General features: G+C 41.5%; 1 protein-coding gene across 1 annotated transcript in view; it reads right to left on the reverse strand.

The window, feature by feature from the left end:
* cat2.L (calcium transporter 2 L homeolog) overlaps window positions 1–12,841 on the reverse strand; it is a 41,777-nt gene that overhangs the window by 7,298 nt on the left and 21,638 nt on the right. Inside the window, exons 13-17 of the mRNA XM_041566638.1 lie at window positions 11,745–11,915; window positions 8,139–8,257; window positions 6,832–7,030; window positions 5,201–5,402; window positions 1,264–1,400 (exon numbers count right to left, since the gene is read on the reverse strand). Coding sequence (XP_041422572.1) covers window positions 1,264–1,400; window positions 5,201–5,402; window positions 6,832–7,030; window positions 8,139–8,257; window positions 11,745–11,915 — 828 coding nt within the window. The remainder of the gene's footprint in view (window positions 1–1,263; window positions 1,401–5,200; window positions 5,403–6,831; window positions 7,031–8,138; window positions 8,258–11,744; window positions 11,916–12,841) is intronic.

A 12,841-nucleotide genomic window follows, 5' to 3' on the forward strand; every position in this document is an offset into this window, starting at 1 on the left:
ACATAAAGAGGAGCTGCGGCTCCTACCACATACCAATACACCATTAACCGACCAACAGATGAAATTTTGGTCATAATCATTACTCTTAACTGGCCATTTTTTGTGTATCAAAAATATAAAAAAATTAAAGTAGAACACCTTTAACTTCATAGAAACGGTTTAACACAAAAATGACTTAGAGGTAGCTTTAAACTCCAACATCCTAAACTATACCCTTAATATACCTATGGGAATTAGAAGAACTTCTTGTGAGCAAAAGCAGAGAAAAAGTCAAGGATAAATGTCTTATGTTCCTGTCCCATTAGCTCTAAGCATGGCCTACTATACTAGGAGAACCAGGCACTGGGACAAAAGAAGAAGACTGTGCTTAGTCATACTTAGTCTATTGGCCTCCAACTCCAATTTCCAGCAACCCCAAACAGCCTTCAGCTGTCAGCAGATGTTAGGAGTTGCATGTGGAAAATATTATATTTTGCCCCGTTATTCTACCTATTGTCCTAACTACCTATAACAAAAACTGTTTGAGTCTTTTGGTGGGACACTATACTGACAGGGAAAGGATGGGGCTGCAAATTAATGCTAAAACCTGGTGTCATCTTTTGTCTTAATCCATCTCTAGAAATGACAGTCAGTACTTGTGCAAACTGGTTATCCAAGGGCATTGTCAATTGCACCTGATAAGATTGTACAGGGATCTGGACATGTAGGTTCAGTTTTAAGCTAACTTACAATAAGCCTATGACCTCTAAATAGCGCAGAGCTCTTTTGATTGGTTAGTTGAGGGTGCCTCATATGATGCATCTTCAGATGGTGACTAATAGGCCCATGACACAGGCAGCCAATGAGAGAGGAGCATGTAGGACTAGATACTTCTCTTCTTTAATCTGCTACTCTTTTAGTTCATATCTAATTAGATGTAACCCACTTTCTCCTAATGAATCCCCCAGGTATGGTTCTCCTATCTGCAGACTTCACACACTTAATAGATCCCACTGTGGCCTTATGTAAATGAAATGTAAATGCACTTCAGCAGTCATTCCCAAAATTCTATGTTTTACATCTTTATAGGAAATTATTAAGGCCAGTCGCTTGCTTTTATTAGTAGAGCAGCATTATCTAGAAGGGAGCAGGTACCTTGACAATTTCTTTGCCATTTTAGGGCTGAACAATATGGCTTCTGGGCCAGGAAACAACTAAAGTAATATTGTCCAAATACCTCAAGTTCAAGAGCGAACTATTGCTCAACACTGTGATCTCCCTTACCTTGCCACAGCATTGCGGTTAGTCTTCTTTGGACTTGGTTTTGGGGTTTCAGTCTTAGGTATCTTGCTTGGCATGTCGTTCAGCAGCTGCTGAACATTATTCTTTTTCAGCATTTCCATTAATTTATCTAACTCATCCTGTAAGTAAAGAAGAGTGTTGCTGTGACTGGGCAAATAACTGTCAATAATACACATAAGTCATGAATATCCTGTAAAATATTCCTTATAATAAACAAGAGCCATGAATATCCTGTAAAATATGTCCTTATAAACAGTGCTCGGTGATGTCCTTGCCTGTAAATAAATGGAACTCACTGATGTCACTTGTGTTGCATGACCCATGAAATCGATTATAAATTATTTTGGAGTTATATAACATTTAAATATGACCTGTATAACTCGGCCTGCAGCCTTGTGCCTTTATATGGTCACAGAACAACCCCTCAGTGACTTCTAATATCCTTATCATTTACAGTAGGGGGTACATTATCCCTTATAATACATGAGTGATACTCAGAGTTCCCTGTATAACTCGGCCTGCAGCCTTGTGTCTTTATATGGTCACAGAACAACCCCTCAGTGACTTCTAATATCCTTATCATTTACAGTAGGGGGTACATTATCCCTTATAATACATGAGTGATACTCAGAGTTCCCTGTATAACTCATCCTGCAGCCTTGTGCCTTTATATGGTCACATAACCCCTCAGTGATTTCTAATATCCTTATCATTTACAGTAGGGGGTACATTATCCCTTATAATACATGAGTGATACTCAGAGTTCCCTGTATAACTCAGCCTGCAGCCTTGTGCCTTTCTATGGTCACAGAACCCCTCAGTGACTTCTCATATCCTTATCATTTACAGTAGGGGGTACATTATCCCTTATAATACATGAGTGATACTCAGAGTTTCTTGAAAACTACTGGCTGTGAAAAGGTAACCTGTCTTTGGTAAACAATGTGGAAAAGTGACCCCGTATATGCAGATTGTCTGTGAATTGCAGGAAAGTGTTTTTACTAAGCGTTATTTCATGTTACAACTGGTTATGCACCAGTGGAAGTCTGATTCACAATCGATAACGACGAGGAATATCACTTGTGGCTCTGAATTTTAAATGAAGCAATTAAAGGTAAAGAGATCAATAGCAATTTAGTAACCCTACATCTCTATTATACTAAAGCAGAACTGATGTAATAAGGATCTTGCAATATTTTTATCTCAATTAAGCAGGAATCTCTAAAAAGGGATTAAACCCTTAGGGCTGGGACACACTGGGCGATTTGGGGAGATTTAGTCACCTGGCGACTAATTGCCGCGACTTTCCACGACCAATCTTCCCCGAATGCTTCCCCTCGCTCTGCGCCTGGCTAAAATGAAAAATCGCCTGCGCTAATCACACGCGGCGATTCATTTTCCGAAGTCGCCCGAAGTTTCCTCGTGAGGCAACTTCGGGCGACTTCGGAAAACGAATCGCCGCGTGTGATTAGCGCAGGCGATTTTTCATTTTAGCCAGGCGCAGAGCGAGGGGAAGCATTCGGGGTGAAAAGTCGCTGCGTTTAGTCGCCAGGCGACTAAATCTCCCCAAATCGCCCAGTGTGTCCCTACCCTTAAACTGCAACTCCTTGTTTGGAGAAGGCAATTTGGATATTTTCAGAAAATATATTTGACACAAGCCAAGAAAGTTCATATAGTAAAGACAGTAGCTATGCAGCTGAGTACACCAAGACAGCCACCCCAAACTGCCCCAGCTCCACCCCCTATCCAGCTGAGCAATTTCAGCAATCTGGTTGCTGGGGTAATTTGGACCCTGGCAACCAGATGGCTGAAATTGCTAAATGGAGAGCTGATGAATAAAAAGCTAAATAACTCAAAAAACCACAAATAATAAAAAACGAAAACCAATTGCAAATTGTCTCAGAATATCCCTCTCTACATCCTACTAAAAGTTTACTCAAAGGTGAGCAACACCTTTAAAGCCACCCTAAATGGTATAAAGATGGCATTTTTTGACTTTTATCCTGAGGACACCATTCCTTTAAATGAACTGCATGCACACTGGGTAGTATAGACCAGCCCTCATGCCCAGATTTCAGGCTTGTGTGCCCATATGGCCGCTATGCCCTAGCGCCTGGTACCCTCGCAAGTGCACCCCCCCATTATGTGCATGCGCTGGAGCACTGGGGATTACACATACAGGAGTACATGTCCCTGGTTTTCTTTAGGTTGAGGCTGGTGGGCATGTCGCACCTAAAAACTTGCTGCCCTAACTTTGTGGCCAGCTCTAAAGGGTAAGTGTTTTACATTCATTCATGAAAATGGCAGTTTGTTAGTGAACTAATGAAACAAATGCACTGACAAGACACCTCCCTCGCACGTCCCTCGCACGCCTACCTCGCTGCAACACTTAGTCAGGAATAGAGGCTTAATCAGCGTGAGAGTTGGTGAGATAAGAAATAAAATAGTGGGAACTGCAGCTTCATTCAGTTGAAATACATGTGTAATGTGCTTTATTCATATACGTCATGTCCTGGCTGCTGTCAAATTCAGATGGTACCTTTTAGGCTAAACTACATAATTAAAGATCACTCTATTTTAAGTAGTAACTTTAGCTTCTCTTCCTTTTATTCATTGAATTTCAATAGAGTCCTGAATTCAACAACCCTATAACATTTGTCTAAATTTGGCATTGATGGCAACAGGTATCATGATTGTGGGTACCCACCAGCCCCCCCAATAATCTATTACACTTCGAGCTATAGCAACAAACAGTATATAGGCTCCCAACAACAATTTAATCTGGGAGTCCTCAACCTTTTTTACCCATGAGCCACATTCAGATGCTGGAGCAACACAAACATGAAAAATCTTGCTGGGCGGTGCAAAAGGAGTGCTGAGATTGGCTATTTGGTAGCCCCTATGTGGACTGGCCCACCCAAAAACCTTAGCCCAGGGGCCCACCATAAAACCTTAGACCAGGGGCCCACACTCAATACTAATATTCTTCCTCTCCTTAATCAACCTCTATTCTCCTAGTCTCTTTTCTTTACATACTATAATCTATTATTCCATCTATTTAGCCTCTTAGTTCTCATAGAATAGGGAATGACCATGAAATAGGCAAAAAGTTTATCAGCATTAGGGCCCACTGACACCTGGGCCCGCCGGGAGTTTTCCTGGTATCCCGGTGGCCCAGTCCGACACTGCCTCTTGGAATATTCATTAAGCCTGACCCTTAGCTTGGCTGCCAGAGGAATACAAAAAATGTCTGTATGACATTTAGATAAAGTGGATCACAGAGCTTGTCATTAGCCTTGTCAGACTGGCCCGTGCGCTCACTCTACCAACATCTGCCCTGAGATCTCTCTCCCTTAGTGAGATTCACTTGCTGGACATTGTTACGTCAACACTATTGTTGCGTCTTCAATCAACAACTAACTGGGTTTATAAGGTGGTTTTGGCATCTATTTTCCCTTTTTAAGAACTACAGCTCCAAGAAAACCTTCCCATCCTGTGTTCTTTAAACAAAACTGCAAGGTGTGATGATGAGGATGATGATGGGTTAGTGTTTACTTGCTGCAGTGCTGGTAGAAATCAGTGGGGCTCATTTATCAACACTTTGCAAATTTGCCCATGGGCAGTAACCCATAGCAACTAATCAGTAATTGGCTTTTTTTCAGCCAGCTGCAGGCAGAACAATGAATGCAATAATTTGATTAGTTGCCATGGATTACTGCCCTGGGCAAATTTGCCGAACGTTGATAAATGACCCCCAGTGTGTTGTTGAGTGAGGACCCTGAGATGCACATCTTGTGGGGGGGGCGGAGGCCTCAGTGTCCACTTAAAAGGGTGCCCAGTCAACATGGTAATCATGGTAACACCAGGTAGCATAGATATTGGTCACCAACACAAAGATCTAATTGGTTGCTAGGGTTACCTTAATTTGTATGGTCACTTTTTTCAGATCGTCTTCTTGATTGACCGTGAGATCGTCGTCGTAGAAGAGCGTCAGCGGACTACAGTCGTCCTGGAAATATTTATCGTACTTGGATCTCCGCTTTTTGCTGAGACCCTCCTCTATTTGCAGCAAGGTGCTTGCCTGTTGCATGGCTGCATTGGCAGTGGCGTTATCATACACCCTAGGAGGCGAGAAATGGAACAATCGTTATTCTCTATCTGTGCGGGTCCCTTGGCTCAGGACAATAACTTCGCCAGGCATGGATTTGCAGCGAATTTCCAAGTTTTGATGCCCGTGAATGTTTTTGCGAAACTGTGCTGAAAATTTTGTGGACAAAAAAATCACGCATATAAAAAATGCTTGTGTGTGCCATTCTCTGCTTGCCCAGTGCTGCTTGTGTGTGCCATTCTCTGCTTGCCCTACACTACGCTGTGAATGTAAGCCTGTTAGAGGTTTGTTCTTGGAGTTTGTTAGCATTTGGAAATTGTTGTTAAGGGCCCCTAAGGTGTTTAATCATGTGTTGGGGGTTGTTGTATTGTCCACAGGGGAGGATGAGTTAAATTTTTCACATATGAGTGATGAGGGATTTCCCTGCAGTGAGCACCAATCATTTGGTTTTTTGGTGTGCTACCACCGTTAATGTGGATATGATCTTAAAAGTTGTTGTGGTAACATGGGTGTGGTTTACAGTGGGTGTGGTTTAAAAGGGGGAGTGGCCAACACTGACTTCCATTATCGGCCCTCCACCACATAGGCCAGTAAAATTTTGGCCCTCGGTACCACAGAAGTTGGACAGCACTGATATAAACTATAGTAGAGTTTCTGAAGCAAACACACCAGTTTTATCAGTGCAGGGCAACACTACATGATAGTCATTCCTTTAAAACACATGAATTTTTTGGTGTTACTGTTCCTTTAACTAGAAGACCAGATGGGATGAGAAAGGTCGGCAGATATAAAGAGAAAAAAACATTGACATTTGAAAATATATAAATGCCTGAATGTTGGAGCTAAGGGCACTAATTATGTAGTTATGTTCTATACCAGTGATCCCCAACCAGTGGTTTGTGTTTCTCACTAACCCTTTGGTTGTTGCTCCCGGTGGCCTCAAGGCAGGAGCTTATTTTTGAATTCCAGACTTGGAGACAAGTTTTGGTTGAATAAAAACCAGATGTATTGCCAAACAGAGTCTCCTGTAGGCTGTCAGTCCACATAAGGGTTACCAATAGCCAATCACAATCCTTATTTTGCTCATCCAGGAATATTTTCCATATAGTGTTGCTCCCCAACTGTTTTTACATCTGAACAGGAGATATAGGGGCCCCATGAGGCCACAACCAATGAGCAATTTCAGTATATATTGGTAAAACAGGACACCCTCTGGATATGTTGGGGGTCCTAAAATGTATTTGCTGTGGGGTCCAGTAACATCCAGTTACACCACTGCATCTAACTGTGGCTCATGGGTAAAAAAAGGTTGGGGACCCCCGATCTACATGGTTGACAGGAGCTAAAGAACCCACCACCCCTAGACAATGTTTCAGCCAATCTTATCTTCTCCTCATTATCTCTGATCATCCACATCCGTCATGTAATTAAAGGGGCGGTACCTCTGAAACGTGTCGGCGAGCAGCGCTATGAGCAAGTTAATGCACAGGATGGAGGAAATGCCCAGGAACGTCCCACACAGTATATAAGCCATGACTGCGTCCGTATTATACATATCACTAAAACCGTAGTCATCGACTAGCGTGATCCGAAATATGGCAAACAGCATCTGGTCAACGCTCGCCATGTTGGGTACTTTCCCTGTATAGGAACATGAAATACATATATACAGTTAAACATTTGCTTAGACTGTCTCCAGCTATTGCAAACTAAATGTTTATTTAAAGGTGAACTGTCCCAAATTAAACCCATTTGAAACCAAGATTTCTTTTTACATCTGTGTTGGTTTTTTAAAGCAGAGAAGGACGGTTATACCAGTGAGCACCACAGAGTGATAATCTTCCGTCTTCTACTTTCTGTGCACGGCTGCGCATGTGCAGTAGAATGAAAAGCCGAACTTTAACTAAAAAGTCGACTATTTCGTTCTACTGCTCATGCGACTGCCCCGGGAAATTTGAAGAAAAAGCCGGAAGAGGTTCGCTCCATGGTGCTCGCTGGTATAACCCTGGGCCAGAGCAGTTTTCTGCTGATAGGAGCATCGGCCCAGGGTTTCAGATAAGTCAATACATTCACTTGGCCCCCCCAAGTCCACAAAGCCTTTCCTTCTCCTTTATGCCATATTTCATATAGAGAACTTATTGCACGAGGCTAAAGTTTGAGCTTGTCAATAGCAGCAATGATCCAGGACTTCAAACTTGTCACAGGGGGTCACCATCTTGGAAAGTGTCTGTGACACTCACATGCTCAGTGGGCTCTGATTGGCTGTTGAGAAGCTAAGCTTAGGGCTCGTCACTAATTATCCAGCAGAAAATGAGCTTCCCTGGCTGTAATATAAGCTGATGCTACAGGTTTGCTGATTATTAAATTCTGATGCTAATTGCACTGGTTTCTGTGCTGCCATGTAGTAATTATGTGTATTAATTACTAATCAGCCTTATATTGTGACATTTCTATTCTATGTGTACTGTATATTGTGAGTGGCTCCCTAAGCTCAGTAAGTGACAGCAGCACAGAGCATGTGCAGTGAATCAGCAGAAAAGAAGATGGGGAGCTACTGGGGCATCTTTGGAGACACAGATCTTTACTGCTAAAGGGCTGTGGTTGCCTTGGGCTGGTACAGAAGCACAAAACATAATGTCCAACATTTCTTGCTACTTCTTTAATTAAGCTTTAGTTCTCCTTTAATACATGTGCAGCATTATCACTAGTGACAAAAACAGTGACCAGACATCATTATGTACATCCGTACCTCCGAATATAATCCAGAATGCACAGGCATAAGGGATATAAAATTCTCCATAAAGAAAGAGGAATTTGACGACGTCTACCATAATTTTTTCCAGCATCACGATGAAAGGACCAAGGAGCCTTTAAGGAGGAAATAAAAATCATTAAATAATTGAGCTCTTCCATTCAATGACCCACTTGGGGTTGGATTTTATTTCCGGCCGGAATTTTGTGGCGATGAAGCAGAATTTACTGCACAGAGGAACATTCCGTCGTACTGGGCATGTCGCTTTGTTTTACAGTCAAATAAAAGGTCAACCTCAAACTGTACTGATCGCGTTGCCTGGGAAACCAACCTGTACCCTTGTCATAAATATTGGATAATTGCTAGAGAAATATTTATTCTGAGTAAATGTTGTACTGGCAGCATGAAACCGAAGGGCAAATTAACATACACCGATTAGCATTGCAGATCTCTCTCTCTCTCTCGCTCTATATATATATATATATATACACAGTATATCTGTTTTTGAATGTGGAATACAATGGGAAGTCAGTTTGTCCTTTAATTCGTACAAATTAAAAGGCCTATTAAGGGGAAATAAAAGAGTATAAGATGTTCTGAGCTGAAAAGCTTGGTATTAGCAGTCTAAAACTGCTAATATCTCAGTAACCAGTAAAATTGGAATATGATTGTAAATTGCAAAAAAATACTCAGGGGAGCAAGTTTTAAATTCATTTTTTAAACTTGGGTTTCAATCTGCTTTAGTAAAAATTGGGGGGCTTAACACAATTTTCCTGGATGTGGTTGAATTGAAATATTTGCAGTGCAAGCAGCCTCTGTAGATTTTCTGGTTTATACTAAAGATGCACCGAATCCACTATTTCGTATTCGACCGAGTACAGAACCGAATCCAAATCCTAATTTGCATATGCAAATTAGGGGTGTAAAGGGAAAAACATTTTTTCCTTCCTTGAAATCCCCTCCCCTAATTTGCATATGCAAATTAGGATTCGGTTCGGCCAAATCCGAATCCTGCTGAAAAAGGCCAAATGCTGGCCGAATCCCGAACTGAATCCTGGGTTCAGTACATCCCTAGTTTATTCACCTGCACACCTTGAAGACAGCCCCGCAGACTAAAGTTGGGCACACGCTATAAGATTGGCTTATTTGGAGAGGTCTTTACCCTATTGGCCACCAACATGCTGTGCCAAATCAGGATGGTTATTCCTAAACTCAACCATTAGATGATAATGGGGGTGTAAAGAGACCCATTGGGAAGGCCTCATACACGGACCAACGCTTGCCAACTTGGTCTAGAGGGGCCGGCCCATACAAACAAACAAATCAGCAAAATCTAGACTTTCCTACTTAATAGCAAGAGCAGTTAAATGGTTTCATAAAGTGAATTAAGTTGCTTTGCAGTGCCTGGTGCCGTCCACAGCAGAACAGCAACACTCTACTAGCTCAGTCTAACCCCTGGGAGTGATAACTCTCACTCTATTATGTATAACCCACATACAAATGTATCACTTGCTTGAATAAAAACCTCAATTTATGGGCAGAAATGAGCTTGGTATAATGTGACTCATCAGAATGTGATACATTGCTGTATTTTATTTTATTTAGTCATCTATGGGATATTATCAGTGTCTTTTCTATGTGGCCCATTACATTAAATAAACGTAAGCATTCGATTTGCACAATCGATAATGCCTCATACATAGAAGATGAAATATTGATTTATGGGATCATTTCCAATTTAAATGCTAAGGTCAAAGGTTTAGCCTTGTGTCCATAGCATTCCAAAGTATTTTTTATTGGTCGGTTCCTGCTTCAGACTGCGCTGCATTTGTCTTCGCTTATGCTACGGAGCTGGTGATTGGTCACTGTGGCAATTCAAGAGGTGGGTACTAAAAGCCCAGACCCAGTTCTTTGGTAGCCGTCGAAATATTAGTTCCAGTAATTCGTATAACTGACAGCTAGTGATGAGCAAATCTGTCCTGTTTTCTAATACAGGTATGGGATCTGTTATCTGAATACCCGTTGTCCAGCAAGTTCTGAATTACGGGAAGGCCTCCTATCATAGGCACTATTTGAATCAAGTAATTACATTTTTTAAAACTGTTTTGCTCTGTAATAATAAAACAGTAGCTTGTACTTGATCCCAACTAAGATATAATTAATCCTTATTGGAAGCAAAACAATCATATTGGGTTTAATTATTGTTTGAATGATTTTTTAGTAGACTTAAGGTATGGTGATTACAATTACATAAAGACCCCTTATCCAGAAAACCCCAGATCCCGAGCATTCTGGATAACAGGTCCCACACCTGTAAGAACATTTAAAGGGGAACTATCGGGAAAAGTAAAATTTAATATAAGCTTTCTAAATATTAAAAATTCTGTGCCAATTTTGAAATAATCAAGTTTATGTTCACTGTCCCCCTCTCAGCATCTGTTTCTATTCAGTTTGTCTGCATGCAGTTGGGTGTCAGCTTTTGATTGACAGTTAGATCCAATGTACTGTATCTTTTAGGGGGGACTCCATCTCCTAGCAGATGAATTAGAGCTCACTCAAATAACTGATTCCAGTACAAACAAAATCTAATACAATAACTGACTTTGGCACACGTCCTGCATGTAGAGAGACATGATGTCCGGTGATTTTAATAGAGTGAGCCCTGATAAATCTTCTAGGCAAAAGGAATCCCCTATAAGATATATTGGATCTAACTGTCATTTAAAATCAGACTCCCAACTCCTGAATGAAGAGAGACAGATGCTGAAAGGCAGTGGCGCTTCCCGGGCCCCCCCCCCACCGAAAATCTTTGAAGGGGCCCGGCATGCATAGAAACAGTCCCCTGCTCCTACCCCTCTCCATCAAGTAAAATTTTTGGTGCTGCTTCCTCTATAGTTACACGCCTGCTGAGAGGGAAAGAGTGAACAGCAACATATTTCAGAAACTGTACAGAATTTTTGAAAATGTCAGTGGGATGAATCTTATATTTTTGCAATAGTTCCCTTTTAAGAATTAAGGAAATTAATGGTTTTATTTTCCAAAAGCACTCTCAATGCACCAGCCCAGGCTGACAAAACTTGTCCCAAACTGGCACCCCAGTGGTACTCAGCACCTTCAACTTAGCCATTCATTTCTAATAATAATATGTTTCAGTTTATTTCCATAGGAAAGTGTGTGTATAACTTTAACTGTAGCTTCATGGGCAAAGGAAAACATGCTCCCATTCCCCTGCCATTTACTGATCTGGCAATTGCCTATGAGGCTCAACCAATAGGCACCCCCCAAAAAAAGCAGTAACCAGTTTTTCCTGAAAACAGAAACAAGAAATAATGTTTGTAAGTGTCCAGTTTCGGACTGGCCCACCGGGATACCAGGAAAACTCCCAGTGGGCCTCTTGCTTCTAAACATTTGGTCTATTTCATGGTCATTCCCTATTTCTTTATGGAAAAAAATGTAGATATAAAAGACTAGTAGAATAAAGAGGTTGAGTGAGGAGAGGAGGAATAATAGTTTGGAAAGTGGACCCACAATCTAAGGTTTTCTGGTGGGCCCCTGGCTTCCCAATCCAACACTGTAAGCGTCGGTGCCTTTATTTAATCTTACCGGATGGCTCTGGCGTGTTTCATGAGGCGGAGCCAGAGGAAAATGATGGTCACAGAAAATATCCGCACGTGATGCGTGTGCATGTCGGTATTGCTCTGCACTGTGATGTCAGCAATATGCGTCACGATCACGGCCAGCAGCAGAAAATACACTATCCAATCAAATATATTCCTAGGGACAAATAAACATACAGGTTACATTATAGAACAATCATAACAACGACCATTGCATTGCATTTATAATTTGAGCAACAAAAAAACAAAACGCTCTTGACGTCAAAAATATATGACTACAATTATCATTTGGAAAAACTGTGATTTGGAGCATATCACATGTACAGACTGGGTGTTGGGGATGGGTGCCCTCTCGATACTTCATCATGGGATCTCCTCCATTGTGTAAAAAGGGCTGTGAAAACATGTCCCAAAATACCATGGGGTACTTTTCAAAACCATGCACTCCTTCTGTTTATTAAAGAAGCAGTGTACCTTTAAGTTATCTTTAAGTATGTTATAGAATGGCTGATTGTAAGCAACTTTTCAATTGGTCTTCATTTTTTCTTTTTTTATAGTTTTTGAATTATTTATTACTGATTTTATCCTATTCATATTCCAGTCTCTAGTTTAAACCAAGGTTACTATGGCAAATTGGGCCCTAGCAACCAGATTGCTTGAAGGAGAACCAAACCACCCAACTAATGACTTCCCTGCCCCCCCCACACAGGTGTTAATACCTGTAAATGCCAATTACCCCTCGATGCAGAGTCAGCGCAGCAGAGATCACGGGCACTATCTTTTGTTGCTTCAGGAATATTTGGGTTCCTTTCGGCAATTTCCGTGGCTTTGGCACATGTGCAGTTGTTCGGGACCGTAATATTGCTACAACTGTCCATGTGCTGATACGCCGCTTACTTACTGAAGATATCTGAAGCGGTAAAGATGACGCCCGTGAGCTCCGCTGCACTGACTCTGCATCGAGGGGTCCAAATTCCCCCAGCAACCATGCATTGATTTGAATAGGAGACTGGAATATGAATAGGAGAGGCCTGAATAGAAAGAAGAGTAATAAAAAGTAGCAATAACAATACATTTGTAGCC

Source organism: Xenopus laevis, chromosome 6L (genome assembly GCF_017654675.1).
Source record: "Xenopus laevis strain J_2021 chromosome 6L, Xenopus_laevis_v10.1, whole genome shotgun sequence".
Taxonomy (NCBI): domain Eukaryota; kingdom Metazoa; phylum Chordata; class Amphibia; order Anura; family Pipidae; genus Xenopus; species Xenopus laevis.